The sequence below is a fragment of the Polyergus mexicanus genome, unplaced genomic scaffold, assembly GCF_030449975.1.
Source record: "Polyergus mexicanus isolate NDT 795.1 unplaced genomic scaffold, iyPolMexi1.0 SCAF_23, whole genome shotgun sequence".
Taxonomy (NCBI): domain Eukaryota; kingdom Metazoa; phylum Arthropoda; class Insecta; order Hymenoptera; family Formicidae; genus Polyergus; species Polyergus mexicanus.
Window position 1 is genome coordinate 1,696,370 of NW_027223343.1, and position 17,708 is coordinate 1,714,077.

The 17,708-nt window shown below is 27.7% G+C and overlaps 1 protein-coding gene across 3 annotated transcripts in view; it reads right to left on the minus strand.

Moving 5' to 3' along the window:
• The window catches only part of Daam (disheveled-associated activator of morphogenesis-like protein), a 55,619-nt gene that overhangs the window by 11,054 nt on the left and 26,857 nt on the right, over nucleotides 1-17,708 (minus strand). The window contains exons 1-2 of one of the 3 annotated variants that reach the window (XM_070312846.1): nucleotides 16,483-16,689; nucleotides 7,163-7,270 (exon numbers count right to left, since the gene is read on the minus strand). In XM_070312846.1, coding sequence (XP_070168947.1) covers nucleotides 7,163-7,270; nucleotides 16,483-16,521 — 147 coding nt within the window. In that variant the 5' untranslated portion in view covers nucleotides 16,522-16,689. Of the gene's footprint in view, nucleotides 1-7,162; nucleotides 7,271-9,603; nucleotides 9,875-16,482; nucleotides 16,690-17,708 lie in introns of those variants that run through there. The other 2 variants (XM_070312845.1, XM_070312847.1) reach the window with 2 other exon arrangements.

Below are 17,708 nucleotides of genomic sequence, written 5' to 3' on the forward strand. Positions count from 1 at the left end.
CTTGGTTTTTGAGATATTTGCCTGAGGAAATTAAAATGGGACACCCTGTATAATACTACTACTATACTCTACTACTACATTGTATAAATTATATTTAAAAAATTAGTTACGCGTACATGTGTGTGTATAGACTTTCGTGTAGGCAGATAGCATCGCGATCAATAATGCAACTTGCTGTTGCCGCAGTTCTTTGCGCCGTGTGTGGATTTCGCTTTCAACTAATAAAAATCGTGAAGCTTCTTATATACAATATTTTTGAATTGAATAAATTATCGTAGTGATTTAAATATTTATGAAAATGAGATAGAGTTACAACAATCGAGGATATGACACTAACTCTTAATTTTATTAATATATGTAAATCCTTAATTAATTTTAATTTTTTAAATTGTCGCTCTTATAAGAGAATGTTGTCAATGATCCGATGGCCACAGTATATACAGTATGCAAAATATATTTTATCAAGCTCCCAGCACAATTTCATAATAATCATATTTATATAGATTTAGGAAGAGATAAAGTTGCAAGCTTTTTATCTTTATTTACAAATCTAATTTTGTGCAAACAGAGTCTTATAAAATTTCAACATTTCATTTAAATAAATTTCAAATTTTTATACAAATCGTTAAAGTATGCTTCTTCTATGCATATTAAAATTTTTTTATTAAGAACAAATATTATACATTACAATATATAGATAATATGTACTGTATGCTTGATCATTATGGATTTTGAAATAATATAATCGCGCAATAATAATGTAAACTGATATAATAAAATTATTATTTAAAAATTATTTTATCAATTATTATAATTAGTATATGATATATTATATCTTGTGTGTTTTATATGTATATATATATATATATATATATATATATATATATATATATATATATATATATATATCTGTGTGTGTGTGTGTGTGTGTGTGTGTGTAGATATATTAAAATTTTAATCGATTTTAATTTAAAAAATCTATTTCTATTATTGTACGCTCGTTCTCATTTCGTTTTACTCGCAGCAACTCCAGTCAACAAGAAACGGCAGCAAAGGTTAGGAGCGCTGAATTCCTAAAGTACTTTCACACGTGACTAGAAAATTATTTATTCCCGTACTGGGGTCGATATATTCTTTGTAAACATTATCTCTACGTGATTGCAAGAGATCGCATATATATATATATATATATATATATATATATATATACGCGGAGGAATCGTTCGACGTTTCTTCTATAAGAATTTTACACGCGCCGTATGAGACAGACGCCTGCACGCACGTGACCGCTTCGACACGAGGAACTACAACCAAACGTGATATTCAACTAGCGTGCACGTGAGAGAAAAGAAAACTATATACCATTAACTTACATTTTTCTCTTTTTTAATGTCAATTTTGTTAAAAATTTATTTTAAGGAAAATTTTATTTTTGTAAAAATTGTAAAAATATACTTGTTCATTTTTATGATTTTAGCATATTCTTTTTCAATAATAATATATATTTTTTAATGCAATTTTTGTAAAAAATTGCTTCTTTTAAACTAAAAATATTTTATTTCTTTAAAGATTTTATTTTTTATATAAAACATTGAGTTATTTTAATCAGAGAGAAAGGTATATATTTCACGTTTTTTTTTTAAATTGATACCTTTGTTAGGCGGATTTCATTATATATATATTTATTTATAGTTTCTATAATTTAAATATAATTAGTTTTTTTAATAATTTTATAACATTTTTATATCATTGATTTATATATTAGGTGTACAACTTTGCTTCCGCCGTTTTCCTATAGATGGCTTTAGCGGTAAGTAGTGGTCGAAATAAATAGATCATAGATGTCGTGCGATAAACTTGGGCATCTGTCAACATAACCCCATAGAAACATTAGTCGATTTGTGTCCGCATCATAAAGTTATTTTCGATTGAAAATGTCAGTTTACGAGCCAAATTCTCGTCATTTGCGGCAGGTTTTAATTTTCTGCTTCAATATGAAGAAATCTGCGGCTGAGGCTCATCGAATGCTCTCAAATACTTATGGTGAAGCCGCTATTAGCGAAAGAACGTGTCGCGAGTGGTTTCGACGTTTCAAGAACGGTGATTTTCACGTCGAAGACCGGCATAGCGGTGGAAGAGAGAAGGTTTTCGAAGATGCAGAATTGGAGGCATTACTTAATGAAGACTCGAGTCATAGTCAAAAAGAATTGGCACGATCATTGGGAGTAGACAATACTTTGAATCATAAATGTATAACCAGTTTTTTACAATAAAGCCTCGAATTTCGGAAAAAAACGGCGGAAGCAAAGTTGTACACCTAATATTTTTTGTGATTCTCTTTTTGTAAAAAAGCTCTTTTTTTCTTTGACTGGAGAAATTCGACTTTTATAAAAAAAACTTTCATGTTGATTAAAAAGAAAGATATATGTATATTTGAAATCTTCTTTTTTTAATCTTTGACGTTCGTAAGATATTTAAATTTTTTATAAAGTGTTTTTTCATTCTAGAAAATGATACGCTATAGCGTTTCTCTAGGAGAGTTTATTATTGTTAAAAAATATTACTTAACACGAGATGACGCGCTATCTCTTGATGTTCCTAAATTCCATCAGGTAATAGGATGATTTAGTGGATGATTAAAATGGATATTACCCGTAACTGGCTGCCCAATTAAGCCCATATTTTCTATCCCGTTAGATGCGTTGCAAATCGCAATTTACGATAGACTCACTCGGCACATTGCAGATGTTGATCTAATCGTTGCGCGTTGTATGTAAGTCTTTATTGTCGTCCCGCGAAAATTATGCTGTCATGCTGGTAAAACGAAACAGATGGACGATAAATAGGAAATAATGCGGACGATGCGGATGCTGTGCTGTTGCAACTTCGTATAGCGTATATGTAACTGTATGAAATTATTCATTTCATTTTTTATTTCTTTCTTTTCAAAGTTATTTGTAACCTTGTCAAGATTATCAATATAATATATTATAAAGTATTTCTAAAGAATCTGTTTGTATATATTTTATAGATACGTGTTTTAACTTTAATGAAATAAAATGCATTTAAGTCTTGTTTAGTTTGTTATCCGAGTTGAAGATTATTTTTCTAATATTTAAACCTATTTGTACAGACAAATAATATTCTTAATTAAACGTATTAAAGAAATCTGTTCCCTACTCCCTCAATTAATTTAATATAGTTTATCATATTTTACTTTTTTCTATATATTCGCAAAAATTGTTCTCTTCTCCGTGTATTTGTTTTTTTTTATGATTTTTCAACTCCCCTTATAATTCTTTTAGTTCCCCTTGCTATCGCGTGGCGAAAACAAACTCGTAAAAACTGTGTAACGTTTTAAAAACGATATTATCGGTAAAATACGTCCTCCGAATCTCTACCTTTACCACGCCTGACTAGTTCTCAGAAAAGGGAACCGAACACGATGTCCTTGCGAAACCGATCTTTGTCTCTCCACCTTTTTATTATTCCGAGTCAAGTATTTTACTGGTTTTGCCCTTCGTTTATCAGAAAAAATAACTACAGAAAACTTAAAGGTACTAGATATATGATTATATTCGCGAATAAAATATAGTCAATCTTCAGCTAAAACCTCTTGCGGCCTCGAAATAGTAAAAATCAATTGAGATAATAAAATCTACAGAACCGACCAAAAAAACTGATCATTTGTAGATTATGTTATGTTTCTGGAGGAAACGGTATACCCCGATTTTCTTGGCTCAATCGACCATCGCGGTCATGATGTCAAAGACCTCGAATGTTCGTGTTTGCACGAGAGGGACATGCCAGATCTCATAACGGTGCAAAACGCCGTTAATGCTGCACGATGTCTTTTTTTTTTTTTTTTTACACATGATATTCCACAAGAATATATTATTTATTAAACAAAGAATAGTAATTAAATTAAATTTGCTGTGAACTCGTTTCGCATCGTTGATTTTTCGTTCAAAAATCCATTTACTCTCCACGAAATTATTACATCATGAAAATCATATATACGTTTTCAATATTGTAAATAGTATAATTTGCAAATATATTGAAAATATATTGAAAATTATAATAATATACTATATCAAGTACTTAAAAAATTATCAAAATACTTCATGAATTATAAAATGCAAATATAAAATAAAATTTTATTTTTTATTCAATTTTTTATCGATTTTACTATAACTAGCTCTTAATTTTAATTATAAATATGTATAATATAGTGGAATCTTGTAATAACACACTATACTGGGCTATAATAAGATTACTCGACATCACAATGATATTTATCTAAAAAAAAAAAAAAAAAAAAAACCATACACAAGTAGAAGAAGCTGCAATCTGAAAACTAGAATAGGACATGTGCGACTTTTACAAAGGTCGATGATGTCAAGACACATAGTGCTTGGCACGCGGAAAGGATTTCCTAGTAACGTATCTCACCAGGTTGAAGATAAATGGAGATAATTGACGAGTATCACGGAGAAATCTTTGAAGTTGCTGCAACTCTGTCCGATCTTGATCACGAAATAATTTTGCTCTTGCACGACGTGCCATGCACAATAGCTTAAAGCAACTTACACGAAAGACTTTCTCACGTAATGGTTAGATTTCTGTCTATTAATTTTTCCATCGAGAATGTGAACACACAATTGTAATCAATTGATTTCTAATTGATAAATATTGTACATAGGCTTTAGTGAGCAATAAATAATCAGGGTTAACGATACAAGAAAGCTTTACATATTATAACAAAACTGTATCTTCATTAAATGCAACTGAGGTATTTCTTCATAAATATGTAATTGTAGTGTGTATAAATAAAATTAAAATTTTTCTATTAGACTGACATAATATACATATATTCTTGTTATTTTATTTTTATGTGTTAATATTTTTTTTATACTTTTATGAAAATAGATAAAGAGTACATACAGATTTGTAGAAACGCTTTTCGCGTGAATGTTTTAATCAACAAATATGTTTATTTAAAATAGATTTAAACAGATATAAGAGTATATTTAAATAGACTTCTTACTAATTTGATGATAGTAAATCGCATAAGAGATGAATCGAGAGAGTACAGTTAATAACTCAATCCTTTTCACTTTCAGTCGACTTTCAAATTAACACGCGTATCTAGCTTGACGAAGAAATGCTTCGACTCGATTTATGCATGTGTTTGCGTATGAATTTGAGAAAAAGAAAAAATTAATATTAAAAAGGCTTAATTAAAGACATATGTGGCATAGCTTAATCGATGACATATCAAGCATTCTTTATAATAATATTAATAATATATTATATGTAATAATATTATATATAGCAACAATAATAATCATTTTATTGGAGCATTTTTGGAAATTAATGTCAAATTTATATATTAAAAAAATAAAATTTAAATATAAATTTAAAAAAATTAAATATATACAAATTTATATATTCGTTATCTTCTATATTATATTTATGTTATGTATTATATTTATTTGTATACTTTGTTTTTTTACAAAGTATAAACATTTAGTTATTTTTTTATTGTCACAAATATAAAACAAATACAGCTAGAACAAAAATGGAAGAATATATTTTATATCGCATATATTGTATATTATACTATATCATAAGTTAGCTTTTGTTATACAATATATTCCATTTTAAGCCAAGAAATAATTTGAAGATGTGCGTCTATAACCAAAACATATCAATATTATTTCATCATTAATAATTTAACAATTTCCTGCAATGTCATCATTAATGTCGTCAACACATCTACGATTTAATAATATAATGAATATTAAGTTGACCGCAGATTTATTGAATATTATTCAATGATAAATCACAATCTATCAAAAGAGATTTACCTTGATACGTAATATTTTGAGATTTCTTTTTTAAAATAACAAATTTGATAGCACAGTTGTCCCAAAAAAAAAGGTTCCTCATAATCGATTATACATTTTCGATCGAATTTGCTTAGATAACTATGAAAGCTAATGCAAACAATATATATATATATATATATATATATATACTGGGTGGCCCATTTTAATCCATCCAGTCGAATATCTCAAAAACCAAGCCCTGAAGAAAAAAATGTTTCAGACAAAAGTTGTTTGGTTTCGAGGGGGCCATAAGATGGTACCATTGATTTGACCTTAAAGAGTCATTTGAAGGTCACGTGAAGGTCAACTTTAAAATCTTAAATGGAAACCCCCATTTTTTATTTAGTATTCTTGTAGCTGACATCGAGAGCTTTCCAAAACACTATAATAAAGTATTTTTTCATTATGTACGTTTTGAGTTATTTATATTTTAATCTGACATATTTTGATATAAAAAATAAAATATTTCGTAAAATATTCAGTTTTCGATAATTTTACCGTAATACTTCTATGTACAGAATAATAAGACAAATTAATTAGTGTAAAAAAAAAACAAGTAATTGTTTTAAAAAATACATTGTAAATAATTTTCTTAAAAACTATTATTTTTTTATACTAATTGATTTGTATCATTATTCTGTACATAAAAGTATTACGGTAAGATTATCAAAAACTAACTATTTTATGAGATATTTAATTTTTTATATCAAAAGATGTCAGATTATAAAATATAAAATAACTCAAAAAATTCTGATGAAAAAAATAGTTTATTATAGCGTTTTGGAAAGTTCTCGATGTCAGCTACATGAATACTAAATAAAAAATGGGGGTTTCTATTTAAGATTTTAAAGTTGACCTTCACATGACCTTCAAATGATTTTCCTAGGTCAAATCATTGTCTTTCCATCTTAAGATGGAAAGACAATGATGTCCCCCTTGAAGCCACACAACTTTTGTTTGAAACATTTTTCTCTTCCGGGCTTTTTGAGATATTCGACTGGCTGAATTAAAATAGGCCACCCAGTATATACAATATTATTTTTATCTTTTTTGCTTCAACACACAAGCGATTACGATATTTTAAATTATTATCATATCTGTTCTATGATAACAAAAATATCTAAATAGCAAATATCAATTTAATTTAATAATATTATCATATATATTATCTATATAAAATTAAATAATCTATATTAAATTAAAATTAAATCAACTTTTTTCTTAATTCTATTAATGGTTATATTTATTTATGCAAAAACTTGGAACCATACCTGGAGGCAGCCGCAAAACGATTTCTTCACTCGTGATGGCATAGTCTGGCAGCGACCGACGAACTCTTTCAAAGGTTGTGAATTTTTCACAGGACAGCTTGGAATCCTCTGCAAACCATAAAATCCTTCTTATGTAGTATTCAATATTAGAGAACGCGTATGTATAACAAAAAATGTCAGTAAAAAGATCCAAAGGATTTACATAAATACGTAAAAATAACATATTTATGTAAATTCTTTAGTGCTAAAGTTATTATAACGTTTATCGTTATAACTAATGGTACTTTGTTGAGTTGTAACAAAAAGCTCATTAGAATAAATTTAAATATTTTTCATAGAAAAATATTTAATTTTATGTTATATGACAGAAGCGGTTAAAAAGGGAGATGTATTTGAAAATTGGGTCCTAGAAATTTTATGCATCTTTATAACATGCAACATGTAATACAATATCCCGTATAACATATGACGTATCAAAACGCTATTAGAAAACGAGACTAAGTAGCAAGAATATGATAATAACATCGCATTAGACTTAATTTCGTAACAGTTGTTGCTTCATCTTCCGTTAGTTTTATAAATGGAACGTTCTGCTTTGTCGTTATACAGTTACAATATAAGACTATTATGTATAATGAGAACAAAAATAACAAAAATTTTTAAAATGTACGTCTAATTTAATATTTTGCGCTGGAAAAAATGCAAGATTACTATTGTATATTATTTCGCAAAAAGATTATGTACATAATATACATATACAATTGTATGCAACAAACTAGAATATTTGAGATTGTCATGTGAATAAGATAACCTTTTAAATTTATATATATACACAGGGTGTCCCATTTTAAAGGACTCACTCAAATATCTCAGAAACACTGCGTTAAATCGAAAAATGTTTCAAACAAAAGTTGTCTGGCTTCAAATGGGCCATAAGATGGTGACAATGATTTGACCTTGGAAAATTATTTGAAGGTCATGTGAAGGTCAACTTTAAAATCTTAAACGGAAGCCCCCATTTTTTATTTAGTATTCTTGTAGCTTGTCTCGAGAGCTTTCCAAGACACTATAATAAACTATTTTTTTATTCAGTACTTTTTGAGTTATTTTATATTTTAATCTGACATCTTTTGATATAAAAAATTAAACATCTCATAAAATAGTTAGTTTTTGATAATCTTACCGTAATACTTCTATGTACAGAATAATAAGACAAATTAATTAGTGCCAAAAAAAAACAAATAATTATTTTAAAAAATACATTGTAAATAATTTTCTTAAAAACAATTTTTTTTTTTTAATACTAATTGATTTGTCTCATTATTCTGTACATAGAAGTATTACGGTAAGATTATCAAAAACTAAATATTTTACGAGATATTTAATTTTTTATATCAAAATATATCAGATTAAAATATAAAATAACTCAAAAAGTACCTAATAAAAAAATACTTTATTATAGTGTTTTGAAAAGCTCTCGATGTCAGCTACAAGAATACTAAATAAAAAATGGAGATTTCCATTTAAGATTTTAAAGTTGCCCATCCTCCCCTCCCCAGGAGGTGGGGGGTGGGGGACGAATTTTAACACTAATGTATTTCCCCCGCGGAAGGATTAAATTTTGATTATCAACATTTTTTTCGTTCAGTGCTTATTTTTCGAGATATTTCAAAGTTTCAGGTTAAAAAACTTACCCTGTATATAGGGTAGCCTACATAAAGTGTTACAAGCCAATAACTCTAAAAATATTTGTCGAATCAAAAATTGTTCATGAGAAAGTTTTATGTATTCGAGGGGTCCTTTTAACAGTTCAAACATTTAATAAAGTGAAAAAAAAAAACTATAAAACCTTCCATTTAATTTATGGTTTTATCATTAGTTTAACTGCATTCTATGTTAAAGTTTAAATGCTTATAACTTTTGATAGAAGCATTTTTTTAAAGAAATGTCTCAGATAAAATTTTCTTGTATTTTCTTGCAGGATCCAAATTTGTAACATTTTATAAGGAATTTCATTTGAAATTATAAAGTTATTCCCCGCTCCCCCTTCAAAGGGAGCGGGGAAAGAGAGAGAGAGAGAGAGAGAGAGAGAGAGAGAGAGAGAGGCAACTTTATATTTACGTAGTTAGAAAGGCCCCTCGAATACATAAAACTTTCTAGATTAATATAAATATTTTTAGAGTTATTGGCTTGTAATACTTTATATGGGCTATCCTATATACTATATAGAGGCAATAAGAAATTATATTATATTACATTATAATAATAAAAAAACAAATTTTGATTACAAACCATAGTTAGTTTGTAATTAAATATTTTTTTTTAAATTAATAATGCAATAAGCCATCAATTACTATACAACCTACAGTGACAGATTCTAAGTGAACTAAGCGAAAGCGTTTTATTAACAATCAAAATTCCTTCGCTACTCGATCACCTACGTGAAAAAAATGCCACCTTCCGCTTTCAGGTTTTGGGCAGGGCGCAATATCCTGATCCTCAATATTAGAAGACGACGTCGGCATAGCTTTTCGAGATCAGTTAAATCATTTTTTTTTTTTACACGACACAATCAGATAAAAGAGAGACGCCTGGAGCATCAGTACGTTTTCGATTGTAATCGTTTTTACGATTAACCGCGATTTTCACTTTTGTATGCCTTGGAGAGGAAACCGTTTTCCTCATACACACAGTCAGGAACTTGAGCCACTAGCCAACTCTGTCGACTAATACTCTACCTTATCTTACACGTTCAAATTCTTATCGCGGAGAAAAAAACAGAACAACGTCAATTATCGTGTGCCAGTTATCGCGCGACTATGCATATCATTGTGATGTCCTCAGAAATCAGCTGATCGTCTGTCAGTCGCTTTTAGAAGTATTTAATTTTTATGTGACATGAACGCGATATATAATTTCTCGATTTCACCAGCCTCCATATATTTTTTTCCATTTATATTTCTTTGACAAAATGATAAAAAATAACATATAAAAATAAAATTTATAAATTTATAAAAAGAAAACAGATACAAAAATAGAAAGTGCAAAAAATAGTTATGCACAAAGTAAAATTTAAACTTCAAGATTCAGAGATATTTCTTCGAATATAATTTTACCTGATTGTGTAATGATCTTGAAAAAAAAAAAAAAAAAAAAAAAAAAAAAAAAAAAAAAAAAAAAAAAAGCTTTGGAATATCCAATTAAAACACAGAATATTATCAGCATTAATTTTTCACGAAGTACATAATCTTTAATGAGATGTTCCTATATTCGGCAGCTATAATGTACTTCTCTCGGCTGTTTCTATTCGTGAATAATAGCAATCTTCCTTGAGCCGTTATATCGCGGTTCGTATAACAAGAATGTCGAACACATCAAAGCACTGTACGTGATTATGTAAACGCACGATACCTTGTGTGACACATGCTTTTCAAAATGCATACAGCGTGTGAGAATGAATGAAATATATTTTGCTCATTTAATGCATTGTAATAATAAAAAAAAATAAAAAAAAAACGAACATAATAATGTCCGAATATAATTTAGTACATATTCTTGCAATTTAATTGGCATAAATGTTTCGACAATTGGAAACTGTACTTTATCCTCTCTATATGATAAGCTTTTTACCGCAATATTGTGAAACTCGTAAAATATTGCGATTAATTGACCTATATATTAAATCGACCTTTAATATTATTTCCTCTTATATTTTAAAAGTTAAAAAAATAAGAAACCAGAACTCTCGCAAAATTATAAATTAATATGAGAAATGTAATTTCTTTCTCGAGACAAAGCGTAAAGTTCTCTTTGATATTGGTAATTTTTTCTTTGCACACGCGCGTAGAGCTGCGAGCTTCGATATATATATATATATATATAACCCTATCTACATATATCTTAATCTTTGAAGAATATGCAATCAAAGAAGTTATTAGTAACAATGCAAATTCCATCGTAACGGCGTTTACCGGAAGCGAGTTACGGACTTGTAAGCACACTTTCCATAGCTTTACGGTCTCTAATCCATCTCTTCAAATTACTTCCTAATGAAAAATACAGGGATACGCGAACTTACGTGCGTCATGGTTCGCAACTGTCATCACATGTTATCAGTTCGAGACAGTTGTAAACATATGAAAAAAGTACTATATCTTGAAAGAAATGACAGTCTCATTGTCTATCATTCAGACATTTGTTATGCATATTAATTCAGAGAAAGAGAGAAATAAGAAAAGCATTAGGTCTCGCTGATTTTGTCATGTCAATATAAGCGAAATTTTTTATGGAAAATATTTATTCGTATACGAAAAATTATATTCAAAAAATCATAAATAAAAAAACTAAATTTTAGTAATATAATAATTTGCAATTATTTGTAGTTGATAATTATATTTTATTTGTAGAAAGTACACTATATATCATCCGTTTAAATCTTTTAATTTGCCCAATGTCTTCTTATACTTTAAAATAATAATTATAATTTAATATTAAAACAAGAATGACAAAAATCTTTGACATTAAGTTATAATATTGTAATAAAAGAAAAGCAACAAAATGAGCCTAAAAGCACGATACAAAAAAAAAATCATACTTGTATCAAAACAATTTATTTTTGTTCATATCAATTTTTAATTAAATATTAGTTATATATTAATATTGTTTAATTAATTATTATTAATAAACTAATTAAATATTATTATTGACATAAAGATATTAGTTATTGTCAAAGTTGAAAATAGTGTTCAATCTCATATCTTTTTCGATTTTATCAATTTAAGCCGTATTATGATTTAAATAAAAATTAATCCATACCTCTAGTTTTTCATTTTTTATCAGATATAATTTCTCATAAATAATTATCAAATTCCATATCAAGTATTATTAATTTTATTTTCATCGAAAACATGGTACATTTACATCATTTCCAATATATTTCCTTCTGATATACAAATATAATTTGTATTATATAATCAGTTAGAATTCTTTGAAAATGCCGACAGAAACTGCTTATCTAATTAAATCTGATTAGCTAATATTTAGATCGTGTAGATCAATGCGTGTTTTATTAACTCGATTCCTGGCAATGATACATATCTTAAAAGATTTGGTTACAGAAATAATATTAAATTTGCGCAAAGAGAAGTGTGTTAGATATATGTTGCAAAAAGAGGCATAATAATAACACACTTGAAAGTAATAAACTCATTACTTACTGCCGCGATATAATTACACGCTATAATTATCGTGTTTCGTGCGGCGCAAGCAAGCGTTTTGATCTCGTAGATATCATTTTAATGACGCGTGCATCATTCGAATCAAATAACCGCGCTCATCAGTCGTAATTAATATACGATTTATTTATGGCTACTTCGTGACACTTGGAAGCAATACAGCGTGCAAGATTTATTTCATAGTTCATTATACGAGCAAAATTTCAATTTAAGTTTCATTATTCAAAACAGATAGTCACATATTACGATTGTGAATATATATATATATATATATATATATATATATTGTATATATATATATATACTGGGTGGCCCATTTTAATCCATCCAGGCGAATATCTCAAAAACCAAGCCCGGAAGAGAAAAATGTTTCAGACAAAAGTTGTGTGGCTTCAAGGGGGCCATAAGATGGTGACAATGATTTGACCTTGAAAAATCATTTGAAGGTCATGTGAAGGTCAACTTTAAAATCTTAAATGGAAATCCCCATTTTTATTTAGTATTCTTGTAGCTGACATCGAGAACTTTCCAAAACACTATAATAAAGTATTTTTTCATTAAGTATTTTTTGAGTTATTTTATATTTTAATCTGATATATTTTGATATAAAAAATAAAATATTTCGTAAAATATTCAGTTTTCGATCATTTTACCGTAATACTTCTATGTACAGAATAATAAGACAAATTAATTACCAGTGCCAAAAAAAACAAATAATTGTTAAAAAAAATACATTGTAAATAATTTTCTTAAAAACAATTTTTTTTTATACTAATTGATTTGTCTCATTATTCTGTACATAGAAGTATTACGGTAAGATTATCAAAAACTAAATATTTTACGAGATATTTTATTTTTTATATCAAAATATGTCAGATTAAAATATAAAATAACTCAAAAAGTACTTAATAAAGAAATACTTTATTATAGTGTTTTGGAAAGCTCTCGATGTCAGCTACAAGAATGCTAAATAAAAAATTGGGGTTTCCATTTAAGATTTTAAAGTTGATCTTTACATGATCTTCAAATGATTTTCCAAGATCAAATCATTGTCACCGTCTTATGGCCCCCTTAAAGCCACACAACTTTTGTTTGAAACATTTTTAGATTTAACGCAGTGTTTCTGAAATATTAGAGTGGGTCCTTTAAAATGGGACACTCTGTATATATATATATATATATATGAATGCATATTTTTTTTCTGCAGATCATGTCTTTTTGCGATGAAGAGCGTTGTTTGATTCTACATTGAGAATTTTTTTATGATTGTTCCAGTATGTGTGATATTGCAGGTCGTAGAATTTAAAAAATCCATTTTGTGGCACAATCTTTTTAAACATTTTTTACTGAAACTTGATATATCGAGATTTTCGGAATCGCTGATTACAAATATGAAGTCAAGATTTAAAATTAGTTTCTTCTATTAAAATATTCTTAACTTTTCATTTTTTAATTTATTTTTAATTATTTCTAAGAAAAAATTTTAAACAATTTTGGGATTATTAATTTTGTATAATTTTGCGAAGAGCCGATTTCTATTACATCAATGTATGCACTATTCTTTCGAATTAATCGAAATAAATTCCTCCTCGCAATTAGGTCAATTCACTTGAATAATTATGGCGCGCCGTATTATGACACTATACTTTCAACTATGACGAAACTATCACGACATAAGCATCTTCTATGGACAAAAAAATGCGAAATGTATTCAGCATATAAATTCGTATTTTCCTAAACACAAAGTATGTATAACATTACTCTTCTACATATCTACCCACAATGAATGCTATATTCATTATAATTCAGTGGTTAATTATATGTCAAGCAAAGCGTACCATTTTAAAGCATTTAATAATTTCTATATATTTTCGAGTTTCTTTATAGATTTAATAATTTATAAATAACATATTCGTATACATTGTAAGTTTTTTGAATATTTAATATAATCAATATTTTTTTGCAAAAAAACTAAGACTTTTTAAAAAAACCGACTTATAAAGATTTGGCGCTTTACAAAGAGGCTAAGCCTATCTATTCAAAAAACGATCTTTCAAAAAAATCTATAATATATAAAGAAAAAGACAAGTTTTCTCGCGTGTGGTTGAAATATTGTACATCCAAAACAGTTGCATAGTAAGAGATTGTTAACGTCTTGTGATTACGTATTCGATATCTGCATGCTAATAAATTCGTCTATAGTGAAACACTTGTAACAATGAACAATGAAAAATAAGCTGAATTACCGCACATTATCCCTTTCTATTTCATACCACGTCTGTATCTTTCTCCTTGTCAGCTTTGATCTTGTCTTTTCCTCTCTCTTCTTTACAAGTATACTCTCACCAAAGATATTTGAGTGAAACTTTAATGTGCGCCCTTCCCCCTTATCGACATCAGTTGAATCATTGATTAATCGATGTATCAGCTGTTATATGAGAATTGAATCTTCTATCACCAATAAAAATAACTTTCTTATTAGCTACTGTTATTTTCTCCTTCACTCTCTCTTTCTCTTTTTTTATATACTTTTATTAAAGTGTTTTCCATAATTTATATCTGCTAATTAATGATTGACGCATAATATTAAAAGTAAAAATTGCAGAGTAGGAATATATCAAAGCAAAATGTAATTGCTAAAAATGTAATTGCGTGTCTAACATAAAAATCGATTTTGTATTAATGCCTATGTTAGATTTTATATTAATATAATTACTTATGTTATATTAATTCTGTCTAACATAATTATATTAACTTCTATATATATATATATATATATATATATATATATATATATATATATATATATATATATAGTATACAGGATGTCCTATTTTAATCTCCTCAGGCAAATATCTCAAAAACCAAGTCCGGAAGAAAAAAATGTTTCAGACAAAAGTTGTTTGGTTTCGAGGGGGCCATAAGATGGTGACAATGATTTGACCTTGGGAAATCATTTGAAGGTCATGTGAAGGTCAACTTTGAAATCTTAAATGGAAACCCCCATTTTTTATTTAGTATTCTTGTAGCCGATATCGAGAGTTTTTCAAAACACTATAATAAAGTATTTCTTTATTAAGTACTTTTTGAGTTATTTTATATTTTAATCTGACATATTTTGATATAAAAAATTAAATATCTCGTAAAATATTTAGTTTTTGATAATCTTACCGTAATACTTCTATGTACAGAATAATGAGACAAATCAATTAGTATTAAAAAAAAAATTGTTTTTAAGAAAATTATTTACAATGTATTTTTTTAAACAATTATTTGTTTTTTTTGACACTAATTAATTTGTCTTATTATTCTGTACATAGAAGTATTACATAGTAAAATTATCGAAAACTGAATATTTTACGAAATATTTAATTTTTTATATCAAAATATGTCAGATTAAAATATAAAATAATTCAAAAAGTACTGAATGAAAAAATACTTTATTATAGTGTTTTGGAAAGCTCTCGATGTCAGCTACAAGAATGCTAAATAAAAAATGGGGATTTCTATTTAAGATTTTAAAGTTGACCTTTACATGACCTTCAAATGATTTTCCTAGGTCAAACCAATGGTACTATCTTATGGCCCCCTTGAAGCCACACAACTTTTGTCTGAAACATTTTTCTCTTCCGGGCTTGGTTTTTGAGATATTTGCCTGAGAAGATTAAAATTGGACACCCTGTATATATGTACGTAATATTTTGTTCTTAAAAAAAAAAAAACTGCGACTTTTAAATTTTCAAAACTAAGCACATTGATAATCCAGATTTAAATCAAAATTTTGTTACTTATTTAAAAATCCGGAAAATTGAATTCATAAAAATAATTTTGTTCTTTCTTTAAATAATGCCAAACGTTTTCCTTCGTGCTGTCTCTCTCTCTCTCTCTCTCTCTAAAATAAATAGCACCAGGATAGGTGAGTAGTAAATCGTAATCATAAAGTAAATGATACTTCGCCTGTTTTTATAATTGCGCAATATTTCATTCTTTTATCGCAATTTACTAGAAATGATAGTCGCGTTTACGACGAAGCTTTGCTAACGATGCATATAATACGCAGCTTAATACTTAAACTATACACATTACCAGATTCAGCTTTCCCATTTTCTCCAACATAGTGTCCATCTTGAATTTTGTCGTTTAATCTCTTCTTCAAACGTTTGCCCTTTTAAACCGCGAACTGAAATGTCTTGTGCCGAGTATTCGTTCGAAAGTTGCTCGCTTAGCATTCGAGGATTACCAATATTCGTCGATAAGTAACGTGATGTTACATCGTGTTCCAGAATAAAGCGTATAGCTTAGCGCATTTATAATATTCTAATGCTTCATCCTGTAAAGATTGTGGAAATTATACGTGACGTTTAAGATCTTTTCTTTTTGATATAATAGTCCTTTCGAGCGGATGAGATATTTGTGATTCTTTCTGAATACTTGCAAAGCTGATGTGTTATAATTCACCTTTTTACATTTCAATAATAGTTAGTCTTTTTCTTTCTTTTTCTGTTCTTCTCAATTACATGATCTTGTTGATTCTTGAGATTTTTTTATATTATTTAAAAGAAGGTAAAAAATGTTGAATAATATTTGAAAGACTTGAAGAGACTGTAGTTTTATTTTTTTATTTTTATTTAAAACTTTTTGCGACAATAAAATTATTTAACTTTAAGAAATCAATATTATACTAATTTTCTTCTTTATCACTCTATCATTAAATAATGATTTCTATTAGAAAAGTTCTCTTCAATATATATATATATATATTTCCTTATTTCTAAAAACAAAGAGGTTATCTTAAATTATTTTTGAAATTTTCTAGATTTTGTTTGACAATAAATAATAATTTAATAAACTTTAACCGTATTATTGTCATATTATAAAATTTATCATCGTCTTTACCCTATCAATCTATTGATCAAATTATTGATTAACTTATTGATCAGTTTATTGATTACTTTGATATCTGGTTCAATAATATAATTTATTTTCAAATTATAATAAAATAATCCAGCAATATTAGCTTTTTTCAGAAGACTTGTTTCCTTACTGTTCGTCGATTCACTGTTTTTCCTCGAAAAAGCAAAGGCTTTCCTGGAGTTTCTCTCATTGAATCTGTTCATTCATTTCTAACAAAACTGAATCGAATCTTCGTTAAAAGAAAATTAGATGTTCAATGCATCACAACATTGTAAATTCTTTCACACAAAAAAAAATATTTCGCGCTTGCTTGCAATTATTGAAGAGTCCGACAGAAATACAATAGATGAAAGAAAATTTGATCAAGAAAGTTGCGACACCCGAATTTTATTCTCTGT